The 19,387-nt window shown below is 34.9% G+C and overlaps 1 protein-coding gene across 1 annotated transcript in view; it reads left to right on the top strand.

The window, feature by feature from the left end:
* Nucleotides 1-1,344: 1,344 nt before the first annotated feature.
* The window catches only part of LOC140142575 (snake venom 5'-nucleotidase-like), a 94,878-nt gene continuing 76,835 nt past the window's right edge, over nucleotides 1,345-19,387 (top strand). The window contains exon 1 of the mRNA XM_072164569.1: nucleotides 1,345-2,032. Coding sequence (XP_072020670.1) covers nucleotides 1,667-2,032 — 366 coding nt within the window. The 5' untranslated portion in view covers nucleotides 1,345-1,666. The remainder of the gene's footprint in view (nucleotides 2,033-19,387) is intronic.

Below are 19,387 nucleotides of genomic sequence, written 5' to 3' on the forward strand. Positions count from 1 at the left end.
AGCAAAAGAAAGATTACATTTTAAGCATTATTTTAAATCAATAATCCCATTTTGTCATTTGAAAACATATTCAATGATGTATTGCCCCTTAAATATAATTTTAAATTGTACTTTTTAAGCACCGTCCCTTTAAAAATTGTCTGGATTGAAAGAATGATTCATTTACTGAATTGACCGTAAGCCAATCTATCACACGTTAATTGTTATGTCAAATTGCATTATCTCTGGTCCGCCTGCTCATTCTGAATCTCCGCTGTATCAAGGTTTTCATTACTACTATTGATCTGATATTTGATTTTAATTTCACATGATTGTATTCAAATTAGTAAGGTCTGGCAATGGTATAATTGAAAACTGCTTGTGTTGCTTTATATGAACATTTAAACACTCGATATTTCGTTTAAAAAATCACATTGCATCATCCACATGCAAATGCCTGTTGTACCAAAACCAAAGTATTTTGCTTCTATATAAACACTTGACAATTCCACTAAAACAGACGGATGCGAGGACTCTGTTTATTGTTGATTTCAACCTGTTCAGCAATCTTCCCCCACATATTATATAGTAGAATTCAAGTGCTTCAGACCTGTCTACAGTACCATCGCCAGGGAAAATGTCAGTACTTAGCAAACTCCTTGATATCACAAATAAAAGTAATAAACACTCTATGTTGTTTGTATATTCTTGTATTAGACTGGTGCTATTTTGGAAATAATGTGCTTATTTAAGCATCAAGCGGCAAGTTCGAGTTAAAGTTGACAACCAAATTATTTTGGTTAATTTGGGTATGCCGAATTCAAATATTTTGTCTGCTAAGCTGTATTTGAACCCCGTGACCCTATAAACGACACCCAAGCCCCCTGCAAAATTAAACGTGCTTTAAATTCACTAAAAAGCATATCAAATTATTGGCCTGTGGGCCTAAGGATCACAAAAATGTAACATATCATATGGAAAGGTTTGGCTAGAAAACGATTCCCTTATAAACAAACGATTCTCTTATAAACCATCTTATCTTATTCTCGAAACAAGCATGCTACATAATACATGTATGAACAGAATTGCTAGCATTGAGTATCGTTAAAACCATTTTATTACTATTATTTTAGTATTTTACATGAAGATACTTAAAACCATTAGTGTGAGTCTGTATAATATTAATACACTTCAAAGAATTCGTTGCACAAAATGTTAACAACTGAGTTCAATGTTCTCAATCAGCCCACGACCAAATACTTAGCAAAATGTAGGCTACATATTTATGCATAGCTATTTACCGTCACGGATACCGTCAATTCATAAATAGCCACCGTAATCAACATTCATCCGAGTAAGAACATTTCTACCGTATAGTTGTTGCTTTGCTTTTAGCTTTTTAAGCAGACACCGTCCGGTATTTTGTGATAGTGTCTCGAGGCGAAAACCAGGGAAGATGTTAATTCCAAACGTGTGGGGATTTCAACCCTGCGCTTTAGATGATTAAGGTGTGCTTGACTTGCCTGCTTGTTTTATCTATTTCAAATCTATATTAGCAAAAAGAGACTGAGGCATTTCTTGAAGGGATCATGCGTTGAGATTTTGTTTATTACAACCTTTGCAGTGCGAGTCATTTTGCCTGTTATATCTTCTCTGGCAATACATTTGGAGGATTCTCTTTAGATGAATGAAGATGTCGGAATATAATTTGTATGCACCGATTATTTGTCTTTTACTCAAAGGAATAATATTGTTGTCTTTGCCTGCGGATGCGTCATCATATGAAATAACTATCATTCATACGAATGATGTCCATGCTCGATTCGAGCAATTTGACAGAGGAACTGTGAAATGCAGTAAGGAAAAACAGGACTTAGGACAATGTGATGGTGGTGTTGCACGACGGGCAACAGTTGTCAAACAGATCCGGGAAGAGGTTGACAACTCTTTGTTTTTAGATGGTGGAGACCAATTCCAAGGAACACTCTGGTTTTATGTGTATGACGGGCATGCTGCGTCATTTTTCATGAATAAACTTGGATATGATGTTATGGTAAGCTTTTGTACATTTATAGTAAGGGTTTTTTTCACACCATAACTATGAAATGTGCATTATATACCTGAAAACCTTAAAAAATCGGGCATGGGAAGTAATCGCTTGCAGCACAGTAGTATTGTACTAACCTATTTTCACACGACATTGTGTGGATGACGATATTTATCTATTGAGCACGTGGAAAAGTGCTGAAAGAGCCTATTGTTATTTTTATTGTGTTTCAGATATATATCTTTCGCGTATGTTTCCTTATGGATTGTTGCAAGTACATAGGTGACATTCACAAAAAGTGAATGTAATATAATGGCCCGGTCCCCGGGATGTAAATGGACAAATCAAAACTTAAACACACATTTCAGAAGTAATATAGTTACGTACCGATGATACCGATCTATTGGTACTATTTGATTATACTATTTATAGTCTACTAGTATTTCATCTTCTATGGTGAAAAAGTCCCAATCGTTTGTATTTGTGTTTCCCACGAAACAAGGAAACCAAAATTAAACACTTTCGAAGCTAGGGATCATGTGTTCAATATAACGACCCTTTAAGGTGGTACTACACCCCTTGATAAGTTTGTGACTAAGTTTGCATTTTCCTCAAAAAATAATAACACACCGGTAAACAAAAGTTATGTATATTATAGGGACAAGGAATCCAGTTACTACACTGGAATGTCAGTGACTCAAGACAAGCGGTACGTTCTTTATGATAAGAAAAGAGGTACCGCTAGAATATACCTTATTTCTTAACATATATAATTAACCACTTGAATCACTGAAATTTCAGTGAAGTAATTGGATTCCTTTCCTTCAATATAATGACCCTTTAAGGTGGCACTACACCCCTTGATAAATTTATGACTATTTTTGCATTTTTCTCAAAAAAATAATAACACACTGGTAACAAAAGTTATTTTTTGAGAAAAATGCAAAATTAGTCACAAAATTTATCAGGGGGTGTAGTACCACCTTAACCGTTTAAAAACAATTCTTTATCATCTGCATTTCCGTACATTAAGCGGTGAATTTGAAAGTGGGCAGCGATATTTTATTAAATGGCTATAAATAAAACTTGTATGATACTATATGTACTTTCGTTTCATTAATATTTATACATTTATAAACTGAAAAATAATACTTGTCTGATTCGGAAATTCTATACACCAATTAAACATTCCGTGTACTTTACCTGACCCTTTATGTGTAACTATAATATAAAGGGCAGTAATGAATAACATAAATAATGAATGAAAAAAAATCGTTCATATCATTTGGATTAAGGGCTCTGGTATGAACGTTTGGACAGTATTTTTGTGGGATATGGGAGCACATCAGACATATCGAATTGAATTCTGAATATAATACGAGGAATGTCCTTCTGATATCAAATAATTTAGATTTTTTTAAATTCGCGATATAATACAAATTTTATGACAAATTATTATTAAAACGCGAATTTCATATAATCAAAATTATTTGATATCAGACATTCAGAAGGACCATTCTTCGTATTCAGAATGCAATTCGATAAGTCTGATGTGCTCTCATGTCCCACAAAAAATACCGTCCAAACGTTCATACCCCACCCCTTAATGACATACTTATTGTAACATAATAGATTTCAGGTTTTTGCCCAGATGCATTAAATTTTCAACAGACCCAGATCTATATTGTTTTATACCGTTGAACAGGTTGAACAGTTGCCGAGTAGAAAATCTATTGTTTAGCGTGCATATTTCAGGTAATGCATTGTTTAGTGTGCAGGTTTATATAATTGGGCTAATAGTTCGTAAAATACAACGCACGGGAGAAGAATAGCTAAGGATATATAACGGTGAATAGAAATGGGCCACTTGAAGTTCATCAGAGTAGGAAAGTAACACTATGAGAATCAACAAACGCCGGCATATATAAATGACACCTTCGTCGATTGATTAGGTTGTTGAACCTGACCTTACGTTAGATACCCGTGGGCACTCAACTTTAGAAGTAACGGGGATGCGCCGAGAAATACTAGGCATATTGCCTATAAATGTTGTTGAAAAAGGAGGTTATTGGGATTAAACAAAGGAAAACAGGGGGTTAACATATTGGTTATTGGTATAACATTTTGGAAAAGGCTTTCATCGGGTAGTAAAGTTTGAAAAATTGAGCAGAAATCTATTTTTCCCAAATTTGCAATACAAATTTGTTGAAATAAGACAATTTGAGAGTTTCTGCTTTAAATGCTAGACAAAAATGGGTAATTGGATAGGCGAACCTGAAAAGGCGGGGTCATCGAGTACAGTATAAAGGCTTTAAAAACGGGTTATCGGATATTCGACTTCAGAAAAGAGGTCCTATTGACAGGCAAACACTCATCACTGCAAAAGTTTAGTGACCCCTCCCTAAATAGAAATAGTCTTAATGATCACATTTAGCAGTGCGCTTTGAGTATATTTATATATACGTATTTATAATTACGCACGTGGTCACGTCTGCGCTGCCATAACAGCTTTAAATATGAAGTCTGGAAGTAACCCTAACAAGCGGGTGGTCTTGCGGTACATTTGAATGCAAAGGCGGTACACAAAACCAGACTGTGCAGCAAAACTGTCTATTTTGTTTAACTTTGATATTCTTGTAAATGTTTCTGTCGATAAATATTTTTTTCCGTGGGCAAATACTTTCAAATCCCCATGTGTAATAATTTTGTAATTAAATTAATACTTAAATTTTATGATGTTTATCTAAAGTGTTCATATCCATGTCAATGTCATGCATGAGGATTTGTTCACGTTTGCTGGTCTTAGTATGTTTCAGTTTCAGTTTCAGTTTATTTACCATTTGACAAAAAATGCAAAAATAAAAAAGTATACAATGGTGGGTTGACCAAATAAGAGCAAAGCTCGAACAAAGTTTGGCCACCCTAAAATAAGTTACATGGGTCTAAATAAGATCTTACACTACGTGCAGGACAGGGACATATTTAACATGACGTAACTACATGGTGTAAAGACAAGACTGGACGAGACAAGTGAGACAGACGGCGTGTTGGTTATGGCGTTTTAACTCAGGAACTTATAGAAGTCAGATAAGAAAACATAATAATTTAATAAACTTACTAATTATAGTGAGATATGATGATACGTTTGAAATTGTGTTTAAAACTTTCAACTGAAGTACAAGAACGAAAATTTGAATTTACAGAATTCCATAAAAACATTGATAACTAATTGTGTTTCTGGCGAGATCGGATGAAAAATTGTGGGGTCTAAGTAAATGTGCAGATCTAGTATGATAAGAATGGACTTCATTTGTTAGTGTAAAATAGTTATCAAAAGTGTTGGGAAGAAGATTGTGATTATACTTAAACATAAATGTGGCTACCTGAAGTTTATGTATGTCATAAACATACAGTAAGTGTGTTTAGCTTCTTGAACAAAGGGTATGAGTGCGCAGGGAAATGTGAATTGGTGCATAAACGAACGATTTTCTTATGTCGTGCCCATGGGTCATGTACGTATTTATAAATACGTATTTATAAATATAGTCGAAGGTAGCTGTTTAGTTCTATCTGATATAAACGAATTTGATGTTTTAGTTTCAATTACGTTTGCTCGAGGAAGATAATTACACATAAAGCACTTACGGACTTGAAATGATTTGAATAATAATATCATTTTGAAAACAACGCAAAGGCTAAGCTTTACACAAGTTAAAATGATATCTTAATAATATACTTCCCTGTAGTGTCTTATCATATACAGTCATGTACTAGTCAGACTAATTTGAGACGCTATTGGCAAACTTTGAAACCCGATATCATGGCAAGTGTTGACAATCTTCAATAGTAAATATTTAAAATGTAAACGCTTACACAAATATTATGACCGGCAATATCATTCTCACCAGTTTTGATCGTTATTTTCCAGATTTTATTGTACAGTGCAAAAAAATATTTGAATCAACATTGAGTAAAAAGGTCACAACTCAACAGTTGAGTAAAAAATGTATTCAATATTGAGCTCATATAGGTCACAACTCAACAAATGAGTAAAAATTATTCAACATTGATGTAATAGCCGGGTGTAATAACCGGGTGTAATAACTAGGCATATACTTTGGCGTATCATTTTAAAGATTGCACTTCATTTAGTCAGATAAGTCTCAACTGTCCTGACTTAATTACCCCATAACCAGGAAAGTAATCGATTGTCAATAAACCATATAAACCTTTTACGAGAACAGATGGTTCATTTTAAGTGAAAAATAGCTGTTGTGCCTGGAGTCATCTTGAATTCTTCACTAATCTATGTCAACAGAATCTTTGACAAGAGAAGCTAAAGATACAAATAGACTACTATAGTAGCACAGACGCATTACTATAGTAGCAGAGACGCATTACTATAGTAGCAGAGACGCATAAGGCCTGACACCTAGTGACATTTGACGCTAGGAGAAAATTATTTTACGTTGAAACTGACCGTTTGAATTTAGAAAGATATTTTAAGGGAAAAAAGAAAAATAGAACGGTCTCCATTAGCAGTCAGAATTAATAGGTAAATTTTCACGGGAAAATTTTCTGGACACGTGACACCCATGGGCGCAGACATATTAGCATTATTGAATGTGACCCCGAGCACAGCGGGTGTTCTTTCAATGTATTTGAATAAGAAGAATTCCTCCTTAGATGCAAAATAAGTTACTTGTCGCAAGTTAATAATATTATGGTAAGAGTTTCCGTAGATAAATATTTTTTTCCGTAGATAGATATTTTTGAAATTACGTTTTGATGATATTGTGAAGAAATTAAGATAACATAATATTTAATAAATTTGCAATGCACAAATTTCTATCAAAATTGCGGTCAAAAATACTATTCCAATTCAAAATTACTAAGACTTGAATAGCGAGGTCACCGCCGGGGGTCAGAGATCAGGCTCGAAGTTACACTCACATTGATACGCATTGGTCACGTGTCCAGAAAATTTTCCCGTGAAAATTTACCTATTAATGTTGACTGATTAGGGTGAATATAAAGTATGATGTTATAGTTTCACGTTTGCTCGAGGAAGATAATTACACATAAAGCACTTACGGACTTGAAATAATTTGAATAATAATATTATATTGAAAATGACGAAAAAGTAAAGCTTTACACATGTTAAAATGATATCTTAATACCACATGAACGTAGCTTTATTTCAACTCCATCTCCAAACACGGACATTTCTACAAAATGATTCCGTGTAGTGTAGTGTCATCCTCATATATGCATATAATGTACTACTGTCTGTCCAATTAACTTAGACACCCGGTTTTTATGATTTATTTCGAAAACATTTTTGGCAAAAAGTCATGAAAGAAAAATTGCTAATCAGACCTAACAAAATTTTTTAGTAAAGCGATGACAAAATATTTTTCCTTGTCTACTTTTGAGCAAGGTTTTTAAGTCAAGTCAACACATACATGTGTTGACTTGACTTAAAAACCTTGCTCATATTTAATTTACCACATAGATTAAACTTTATTTCTCCGTCTTGTCTACTTTTATTCAATTTTGACCGATTTACAGCAAGATATCTGGGTCCAGGTGAATATTCCTAAAGGTAAAGGTTAGGTAATATTCCTAATGACTTGAAACTTTTGATAAGATAATCTGTTTACAGTAAGGAGTGTTTGAACATAATCATTTATATTGATCAGTGATACCACCCTTTTTTCTATGTTCCTTATCATCGATGCAATATAATAATAGATGCTTTTACTAATACACAATAACAAATGATAGGGCAAGCCTGGAGGGCAAGTTACTATGTGTCTGGAGTGTATTGTGGATTATACTCCTTACAAATAACATCAGAGCATTCATAGGCCATACAATTTGTATTTATTATAGAATTGGGCCAAGCAACAAGCATGCACAGAAGAAGATTCAAATACCGCGCCGACTTGTTGTAATTGGCTGAGGGACAGTTGGGGTCACTGACACTAAGAATTAATATGCCAATAAGAAACACTGACTGCATTTTATGAACTTAATCATATTGAACAAATGTTTTTGGTGAGGAGTATAATTAATTTACTATTCATCCAGTCACTATCCAAAATCACCATACCTACAAATCCGTATAATGAGACCTTTCAAAATAATGGTACCCAACTTCTACCGGATTATTTTTAAAGTGTTGAGAAAAAACATCCAATTTCAACAGAATTTCAGGTAAACTCTCACTCAATGCTTTGGAAACACAAAAATCCCGTTAGGTCTCAGCAAATGTTAACACTTTTCTTTCACGACTTTCTTTGAAAGTGGATATTTTTCAAATAAGTAACAAAAACTGGGTATCTAAGTTAATTGGACAGACAGTAGTCAGACTAATTTGAGACGCTATAGGCAAACTGTGAAACCCGATATCATGGCAAGTGTTGACAATCTTCAATAATAAAATGCATGTAAACGCTTACACAAATATTATGACCGGCAATATCATTCTCACCAGTTTTGATCGTTTTTGGGTGTAATAACTATATTTTGGCGTTTCATTTTTTTTTTTGCACTTCATTTAATCAGGAAAGTCTCAACTGTCCTGACTTAATCATCCCATTACCAGTAAAGTAATGGATTGTCAATAAACCACAGGCTCTTACGAGAACATCGTTTAATGTATGTTGTGCCTGGAGTCAACTTAAAATTTGTCACTAAAATTATGTGAGTGGACACTACGAATGAGCCGTAAACTCGGCAAATTGTATTCTGAGATACAGTGCAAAATATGCGTGAAAGTCGTATCCATAGGTGTCTCAATTAGACGCGACATGTTTCTCATTTGATAGCGTTTAAACCAATCAATAATCATATTGCTGAAGAGGATAATCTTCTACATATAGAATCATTAAATAGCTCTAGTCTTTGTATGCTTTGGCTAAATCCTGTTCAAGTGGTGGGTTACAATTGCATTGCATTTTGTCTAGGTATGTATAAACAATAAACAATGAGAGGACATTCCTGAACCTCGTTGACTTGGGGATGATTTGAAATGACCGCCAATTATGACTTAATTACCAGCAATATGGAAAAAGAGACACATGTAAAACCGAAAAAGGGTACTATTTTGTTGAAGGAGCAGAGTTCAACAAACCATAACCCGCTTCTGGATATCGTTTGAAGTCAAATGATATCCTATTTTAAAGCTTATGATGTCTATTTTTTAACACGAAATAAAACAAAATTGACCGAGGGCCGAGTTTACGGCTGATTCGTCGTGTCCAGTCACATATGAAAACTGGATCTCTGACAGGAGAAGCTAAAATACAAATAGGCTAAAGCACTATAACTTTTATAAGTAGCAGAGGCGCATAAGGCCTTTAAAACTCGCAACATTTGACGCTGAGAGTAACTGACAGGTTGGAAACAGAAATTCAAGGTTTACAATAATATTAACTATATAAAATGGAATTGCAGGTTTAGGAATTGAGCATATCAAGTAAGAACATTATCCATGTTCATCTGTTGAATTTCAATTGGCAATATCCACAAATGCCTCAGATTCTAAAAGCTTCTAAAGATGTTTGACTCCGGGTGAAAAAACATAATCTACTCATGATCATGCCATTTTACAGTTAATACAAGTACGGCTATAGAACCGTATTGAATATCAGACTCAACTAAGATCGAAGGTTCTGACAACATTTGCATACTTACAGAAGTGTTTATTGACTCCAGTCCTTTTATAAGTTTGAATTAAACCGTAATGATCATAATATTGGTACATGACACAATTGCTCATACAAGGGAATCGATAACATGCGCTCATGATCGACATAACAGATCGCTTGTGTGATGTGCCCTGAGTAATTTAATTTGGTAATTTACTTTGTTTACAAGTTAACATGGTTAAAGCTATTTCATGAGCGAAAAGAGAAAGGGAAAAACGAAGAGTTTGTGTGTTATGACACGTTTTAGGGAATACCCCTTTGGGTACAGTAAACCAATTCCAGGATGTTCAATGTTGCCTAATGTTAACTGGGAAACCCTCATTTGCTAAGCTGAATGTGACAGAATGGTCTATTTTTTTAGATTGTGTTTTTTTAGATGAAAGCAACTGAGTTTGCTCTTAAAGAATATAAAGAGAGATTGTAGGCTCTCTGTAATGTGTTGGTCGTCATTGTGCTTCAAACAGAAGTACATTTGAACCAGTTAACATAGCCAATAATGTGCTATTTTAATACAGCAACGAAGGAAAATTTGAGTGCACGAAGGTGCTCCTCCTCCCCAAAGAATTAAAGATCTTCTGTTGACTTGCTGGAGTGTGGTTTGTAAAACAACACATCTGACAATAATGTTGATTAGTGCAGAAAGAAGAAGCAGTTTTCCTGGAGAAAGAGAGTGATTGGTGAAAGAAGTATAAATTTTGAGTGTTTGGAGAAAGCATCACCATTTCTTTGCGAGGATTTTATACGCAAAGGATATATAAATGTATGTGTGCAGTGGACTTCGCTGAACAGTGATTTTCGCAGGACAAGTGAACAAGGATACATACATCAGCCATCCAGAACATTGCAGCAGAACTCTATATAATAAACAAGAAGAAGACTCATACTGCAGTTACTGTCCGTTTTCCTATACACAATACACAGTGCTCTCACCATTGACGCGTGACCTCTACAAATGATGTATGTTGGAAGAATGGACACTTGCCTAGTTAACATCACTGTGTGAAAAATAACCAGCCAATATTTAATTTATTCTCCAAACTTCTAGCAAATATGTTTCTCTAACATGACCTAAAATTACAGCTAGGTTAGATGTTCAGAAATGGTCGCACTTTTGTAAAATATGAGTAGGGCAAAGCATGGCTAGCTCATAGCTAGCCAACTCCCCATGTTAATTGAATGGAGATTTGACCGAAAATATTGAGCTATATTGGTAACGGACCGCTCCGTTCTGAAGGATGCCACAAAAAAAACGGTACAAGCTACATTTAAACTATTCTAAATAGGTTCTAGAAAATATAGTTTTGTAACATGTCCTAAATTTTTAGCTAATTTAGATGTTTGGAGAGGGTCGCACTTTTGTGTTTTAGGAAGGATATGTAAACGACAGATAACACCAAAAATATGAAGAAATTATTTCCAAACCGTGTTAAGTCAACAATCATTATGTTGCTCATTTTGAAGAATGCTGGTTAACAAAAAGCAGGTCTTTGTCTCATTTCGTGAACAAAGGTATACATACCATTGTTTCCTTTCGTTTCCTTTATAATCGGTTACCCAACTGAAGCTATAATACCAGCTTTATTGCGATGTCGCACATGTAAAACAGACACTTGTGCACAACCAGAGAAGATCTGATTTAATCAGTTGAGCTGCTTCAATGAGTGTTATCTTGGTTTAATAGCTTTTAATGGGGTTTAAGTCCTGCAAAGGTCGAGATGAATTCTACTGTAGACATGACTGCATCATGTACCAGCAGTAGTAATTAGTTAAAAGAGTGATTATAGTATCAACATAATCAAACAGTGTATTGTTATCATAGGCCTTCAAACACGTGTGTTTGAAGACCTACGGTGTTATGCATTCTTGTGAATTTGGGTAAAAGGTGATTTTGGCATGGAGTCATTGCGGCACAGCGTCATCATCCCTATATCTTCGTGTCAAAAATTGACTTGATAGTAGGCCGAATCCGCTAGTTCTTTAACAGCCACGCCTGGCGATTTTGTTCGAGATAGGCCGAGCGACCCAGGCTATTGCACACGCCCGTGTACGATTAAAAGGTACGCTTCATTGCCACTACGAATTCAGCGTTTCCACATATCTCTGAAATTGCTAATTTTTATGATCTGCACATGCTCATTATTCTGTTTAACGTTTGAACTCAAGAAAGTTCGATTGTTGGTCAGTTTTTGCTTTCAATACCCTGACTGGAAGTTCAATCCCCTGACAAGAGATTACCCTGAAGTTTCAACACATATATTCAACTGCAAGCCAAACAATGGATTTTAACATAGACCAACAATAAAAGGAAATTTTCTATGATTTGAGATTATAATCACACATTGACCATGTTGACATATCAATGGAAAATGCACACCACCATCAACATACATTTTTCATTAGGACTATAGCTAGGAATAGATACCTGAAATACGCTGTAACATGCTATGATTAATATGAATACAATTATCGTCAAGTGGCGGTCTTTTAAAATCATAACCTCTTGTATATATTGTTGAATTAAACTGTGTGTGGTATGTGGCTAACAATTCTATAAACACAATGGGAGAGTGCAAGCTTCAATTATCCTGGTCAATAGGATTATGACTCTTTTGATTAAATGGAAGTGGGAAGGTATCTCTAGGCATGCTAGGGGTGAATTTTATTTTATTAATTCAGTTTATTTGTAATCCAGCGCTTGATGGTACGCCACGTGATTCCGTCTGTACAAATGTAATTATTGACCCTATGGTGATGCTGTGCGCGGCTCGTAACACATGTTAGTGTTAGAATGTGTAAGATATGTCATTTTCACACAACACACATTTTGTCTAAAAATTCGAGCTTCAGGAATCTCGGTTAATAGCCCGGTTGATATAGATGCGTGATTTTATTTTTCTGACTATGCATATGATTTGAAATAGGTGTCAATCTAACAAACGTCTAATACCCACGAACACGATAATCTCATGTAAAACATTTGTGTGTGACAGAAATTAGTTTTTTCGTGAATATCAGACGAAGCAGTGTCACTTCGAGAGTAATAATGAGACGTATACTCTCTTAAATTGGCCGAGTGAAATATGTCAATCTTTTAACGATTGATGATAGGAATCAATCTAAGTAGATTGAAAAATTGAATTCTCTCTTTGTAGATTGATTTCACTATCTAATCAAGTGTTACTCCTAATGTGTTGCCAAATGACATGTTTTGCATATGTTTGAAATGAGATTTCAAACTGTTTTAGAGTGAACATTTTCAATCTTTTTTATAACTGGAAAGGACTTGTCCCTAGTTTGGGACGGCAAAAGATTGAAAAACAATGAAAATCAATCCTTTCTACTGAAAATTCAATCGAAAAAGATTTGCCCCTAACTTTAATCGCTAAAAGATTGAGAATCACTCCTTTTGTCTACAAATCACCCGACTGAATATACAGTAGAAAACCATTTGTCCCTGGATTCGAACAGCAAGATTGAAAATTCAATCTTTTGATTGAATATTCATTCGGGCAATTTATGAGAGCAAAGCCGATTTATATAGGAAGTTACAAAATAATACTTTTTTAATTGAGAACAGCAATTACGAGAAATTTAAGTTAACAGCGGTGAATACATTCCCCTAGATCTACCAGATCAGATTGTATGTAGATGATAAAGTACGGTAATTTATTGAACTAAGCTATCGGCATCTTTTCAGCAATGTCATTAACACTAGGATCCACAACATGCTCATCTAATCAGGGCACAGTTCTTTAACCCCAATACATTTGTATATTCATTGAATGACCTTTGAAAATTTAGGTACAAAAACTCATACCCTGCAACTTGAGGTCAAATTTTGCATTTTGATTGTTTAATTGAGGTTATTGAACTATGCCATTGAGATGCGGCCATTGAGGTCCATACTGTAACTCATTCTACATTATCTTGTCACGGATCTTTATGAGATTTTTTCTTTCTTTAATATGATGTTTACCCGCATATCTGTCTGGTTTGGAGTAAATTATGTATACAGCGTTATTAATGATCCATCCATTACCGATGTGTAATATCATTCAACGCATTCATCCAATGCATTCAATTTTTAAGTTGGTTCTGTATTAGCACATAAAATTACTCATACTGCAGTTACTGTCCGTTTTCCTATACACAATACACAGTGCTCTTTCCCATTGACGCGTGACCTCTACAAATAGCCTACGTTAAAAGTATGGGGATATGCCTAGTTAACGTCGCTGTGTGAAAAATAACCGGCCAATATTAAAAGTACTCTTCTAAAGTTCTAGAAAATATAGTTTTGTAACATGTCCTAAATTTTTAGCTAATTTAGATGTTTGGAAATATGCGTACTTTGGTGTTTTAGTTAATGTTATAGGTAATAGTACATTGCCTAGTTAACGTCGCTGTGTGAAAAATAACCAGCCAATATTAAAAGTACTCTTCTAAAATTCTAGACAATATAGTTTTGTAACATGTCCTAAATTTTTAGCTAATTTAGATGTTTGGAAATATGCGTACTTTGGTGTTTTAGGAAGGATATGTAAACGACAGATAACACCAAAAAATATGTAGAAATTATTTCCAAACCGTGTTAAGTCTGCAAACCACCATGTTTCTCATTTTCAAGAACGCTGGTTAACAATAAGCACGTATTGTCTCATTTCGTAAACAAAGACCACACAGAATTGTTCTCTATAGCGCTCGCTTTATAATCGTTCAACCAACTGAAAGTATAATCCCAGCTCATTGCTCCATTGTACGTGTAAAGCAGACACATATGTTGTGTGTATTTAACCAGAGAAGATATGATTTAATCAGTTGAGCTGTTTTCAATGAGTGTTATCTTGGTTTAATAGCTTTTAATGGGGTTTAAGTCCTGGCAAAGGTCGAGTTGAATTCTACTGTAGACATGACTGCATCATGTGATACTTTTAAAGGGGTAAGTCGTGATCTTCCCGCCTCCCCCCATTTTCTCAACAAAGTTGAAAATTGTGTCCTAAAATCGTTCCAAATTAATATGCAAAGGCCTTTTACAACTTTTGGTTGATTTAGTGCAGGTATGCCTATTTTTTTCCAGCTCACGAGTGTTGTTCTTTTACCGGGCATCAGAGGAACTGCCCTAGCACTCATTATTTACATAATAGAGGTTGTGCATATGACGTATGCACGTATCATACCGTAAATATGGCGGACTACTCAAATGCATTCAACAAAAGCATGATTGCAATCTACCGCGATACCGTAGTTCGTCTCACACATAACAAATGCACAACGATCAAATAGGTTGATGACAACATTTGATTGAATGGACTACACTGCGCCATGATTACGGTGAAGGACACTGGTTCAAATCCGTTAGCAGTCAAGTTAGCTCAATCGATAAGGCGTTCGACTATGGTGCGAGAGGTTGCGGGTTCGAACCCTGGCGGTGCATATTACGCTCTCGTGAAAAAAATTGAGTTAGCTTGAAATTCCCCTGGACAAGGAACTTACTGCTAAATGTCTCGTTGTAACCCGTACGAAACTCGGGGAGCTGATCCTGGTTGCGATGGTTATTTGTGGATTTTCTAGGGTGTGCGCTCTTGAAGCAGCAAAGTCCCTGATTTGTTGTTAAATGGTTTATGGAATGATGTGGGGCCGTAGTGGTCAGCGACAACCTGTAAAGTGTGCTGAGGCTTGTGGATCAACGTCTATGGGGTTAATTTTGGAAGATGCAATTCGTAAATTTTGTCACAACATTTCTGTCGACTGAGCAGGGAGGGGACTGACTTGCCACCCTGCCCCATGGCTAATTTCCATTGGTGCTGATGAAGGGCGCGGTGTAGAAGGGTGATGGGATGCGCACATTTGTCGATCTTGCAAAATGATTAGTTCTTCGTGCACATCACCTCAACTCAATCACGATCAGTGTGAAATACAGTTGTGTCATCAGCAAATAAAATAAATGATAATAATTTAGATGTAAAACAAATATCATTCATACAGATTATGAAAGTAATGGCCACAGTATTGGACCCTGGGGCACACCACAAATTACATTTTCATTTGATGATACGACATTATTATACGATACATATTTCTTCCTATTATTAGAGAGATAATTTGAAAACCAATTGTAACTATGATACGCCACGAAAACCACAGTGATACAGCTTACCATGTAATATGTCGTGGTCTATGGTATCGAAGGCTTTCGATGGATCCATAAAAATACCTGTATACATATCATTATCTATAGACTCACTTATGTCATTTACAAAATCCAGAACAGCCATATACGTAGCATGCCTGTTTCGAGAATAAGATAAGATGTTTTATAAGAGAATCGTTTGTTTATAAGAGAATCGTTTTGTAGCCAAACCTTTTCATATGATATGTTACATTTTTGTAATCCTTAGGCCCACAGGCGAATAATTTGACATGCTTTTTAGTGAATTTAGAGCACGTTTAATTCCCCCCCCCCCCCCAGTATGATCATGCAGGGGGGCTTGGGTGTCGTTTTTATGGTCACGGGGTTCAACAGTTAGGCAGACAAAATATTTAAATTCAGCATACCCAAATTAACTAAAATAATTTGGTTGTCAGCTTTTACTCGAACTTGCCACTTGATGCTTAAATAAGCACATTCTTTCCAAAATAGATCCAGTCTAATACAATAGCGGAGTATTTAAATTCAGCATACCCAAATTAACCAAAATAGAGTATACAAACAACACAGAGTGTTTATTACTTTTATTTGTGATATCAAGGAGTTTGCTAAGTACTGACATTTTCCCTTGCGATGGTACAGTAGACAGGTCTGAAGCACTTGAATTCTACTGTATAATATGTTGGGGAAGTTATTAAAGATGGCTGAACAGGTTGAAATCAACAATAAACAGAGTCATCGCATCCGTCTATTTAAGTGGAATTATCAAGAAGCAAAATACTTTGGTTTTGGTACAACAGGCATTTGCATGTGGCTAATGCAATGTGATTTTTTAAACGAAATATCGCGTTTTTAAATGTTCATATAAAGCAACACAAGCAGTTTTCTATCACACCATTGCCAGACCTTACTAATTTGAATACAATCATGTGAAATTAAAATCAAATATCAGATCAATAGTAGTAATGAAACCCTTGATACAGCGGAGATTCAGAATGAGCAGGCGGACCAGAGATAATGCAATTTGACATAGCAATTAACGTGTGATAGATTGGCTTACGGTCAATTCATTAAATGAATCATTCTCTTTCAATGCAGACAATTTTTAAAGGGACAATGATGCTTAAAAGCACTGTTTTAAATTATATTTAAAGGGGAATATATCGTTGATTATGTTTTCAAATGACAAAATGGGATTATTGATTTAGAATAATGCTGAAAGTGTAATCTTTCTTTTGCTTCAAATTTTGTTAAAATCGGACCTTCCTGCGTAAAGTTACAATAACTTTTGTATGAAAGGATGGTGAAAAAAGCGGTAAATTTCCTATGTATTTCCTATATATTTTGAATTCTATTGTGGAAGATTTAAGAAATAAAGGGTAATGCATTATCCTTTACACCCATGTCCGAGGCAGTAAAAACGTAAATAATGGGTGAGACCCAGCCGAACCCATTTTTTAAACGTTTTTACTGCCGAGGACACATTATTTGGGCGTAAAGGATAATGTTGCACTCTCTATTGCCCTGTTACCACAAAACGGTGCGATTTAAAGAGAAAGTATCACTTTTTTGCCCAAATATTTTAATTTTTTTTATTTCAAGGTGGGGCGCGTACGCGTGGCTAAAGCATGAGTGATAGCGAGTATTGCGAAAATATTGTACGGGTAAAGAAACGTAATGCTTTTCGCATCTCGCTTTGCGCTGTTGTGAACATTTTATTGCAATTCAAAGTTTTTCAGGTAGAGGGGCATGGTTAAAATTATAGGTCCGCGGTGATCTCAAAACCATGCTATGACCCTAGGCGAGGGTCATAGTATGGTTTTGAGATATCCGCGGGCATTAAGTACTACACCCATTACATGTTTTTTTTTTTTTTCATTTTGTGCAGAAATGTGAAATAAATATTATTTTTGGTATATAATGTCGTATCATAAAATAATCAACCAACCATTTACTCAACTTTAAAAAGTCATTACGTTTTTTTGCAAAATCTGTACATTTAATTCATCTCCTACATCTGTACGCATAGGATCAATCGTAAATAGTATTACCTTTAAGGGTAGACGAGGTATTGTTGGTCGAAGCAACCTAAAAATCGATTTTCATTATCTAGATCCATATATTATTGAAAATTAACACCTTGGTGTTTTGCAAAAGTTCATTCTACAAATCGTATACTTTGCAAACTTGCTTAATTTATTGTTGTTAATGAGTTATGTACGTTTTACAAAAGTGTTGTTGTTTCAGCCCTCTTTACAACATAACTCAAGAACCGCAACACCTATAAAAGCGTATCTGTGATATTTTAATTCTTCTACACACTCGCTATGAATTGAGCAGTGCAGTTTTTGTCAAAGCTCACTACCATTCGTAAGATGCTGTGAACTACCAAATCACAACAGTTTAAAATAATTAATAACCTTAAGCAAACTGATGGGTTACACGTTCGCCCTTTATTGATCGATGTTATTAATTATAGGGAAACTGTTTGTCAAGTATAGTGTATAATTTGCGGTTTTGTTTCAAATTACTGTCAATTTTGTTACATCTAATTACCGGTTCGAAAAATTACCATATTGAATGAAAAACTCAGCTAAAAACTACTCCCTTTTCTATTCTAGAAAAATACACTAAATTTTTTGGATTAAATATATTATTATCCTGTTTGGCCAAATGAAACATTAGATAAATCCTAGTCCTTCGAGGTGGCGCGCGTACGCGATATCGAGTATTGCGAACATATTTTTCGCGTAACCAACTGTAATGCTTTCAATTGTGTAGAACTTAAATGTTAGAACTAACTGAAGGATTACGAATTATTTATCTTTCATTTTGCAAAACAGAATAACATCTATCTATCCCCCCAAAATAGTGCTGTATTTTTCTGTAATAGAAACAGGAGTAGTCTTAACAACAGGTAAGCAACTTTATCTGGTGTGAACAAAAGTTCAATTCTTCATGTCTTTTTTGCTAGTGGATTAAATTTAAAAATACATAATCAACATCATGTAACTACAGAAGTGCTGTGATGCTGATTTCTGCATAAAAGCAACACATTGAGTACTAATGGGTAATTATAAATAAATCTTACCTGGATACCTGAATTGTTTTCAATCTTGCAAGCTGTGATTTGCAATATTATTAAGCAAACATACCAGTAACCATGGTTATGCTATATTCACGATTATGATTAAATTTGGCCATATGGTTCTCACAAATTATTATTTTAGTTTTTACTAAAAACTATACAATACAAGAACAATATTGTATCACTCTTATAGTAAAATCTCATTAATAGTTGTATGCAAATATGCCTCATTGTATGATCACATTTTCTCAAAAAAATAATAACACATTGGGAACAAAAGAATCCAGGAAATACTCACAGCGCGGCGTGAGAAAAACTGGTATGAGTGTTTTTAAAAGTTGTATAATTCAGCAAAATATTATACAAAAGGTTGCGTAGGGTAAGACTAATAACTAATGGTAATAGCAGGT

This window comes from Amphiura filiformis, chromosome 20 (genome assembly GCF_039555335.1).
Source record: "Amphiura filiformis chromosome 20, Afil_fr2py, whole genome shotgun sequence".
In the NCBI taxonomy this organism is placed as follows: domain Eukaryota; kingdom Metazoa; phylum Echinodermata; class Ophiuroidea; order Amphilepidida; family Amphiuridae; genus Amphiura; species Amphiura filiformis.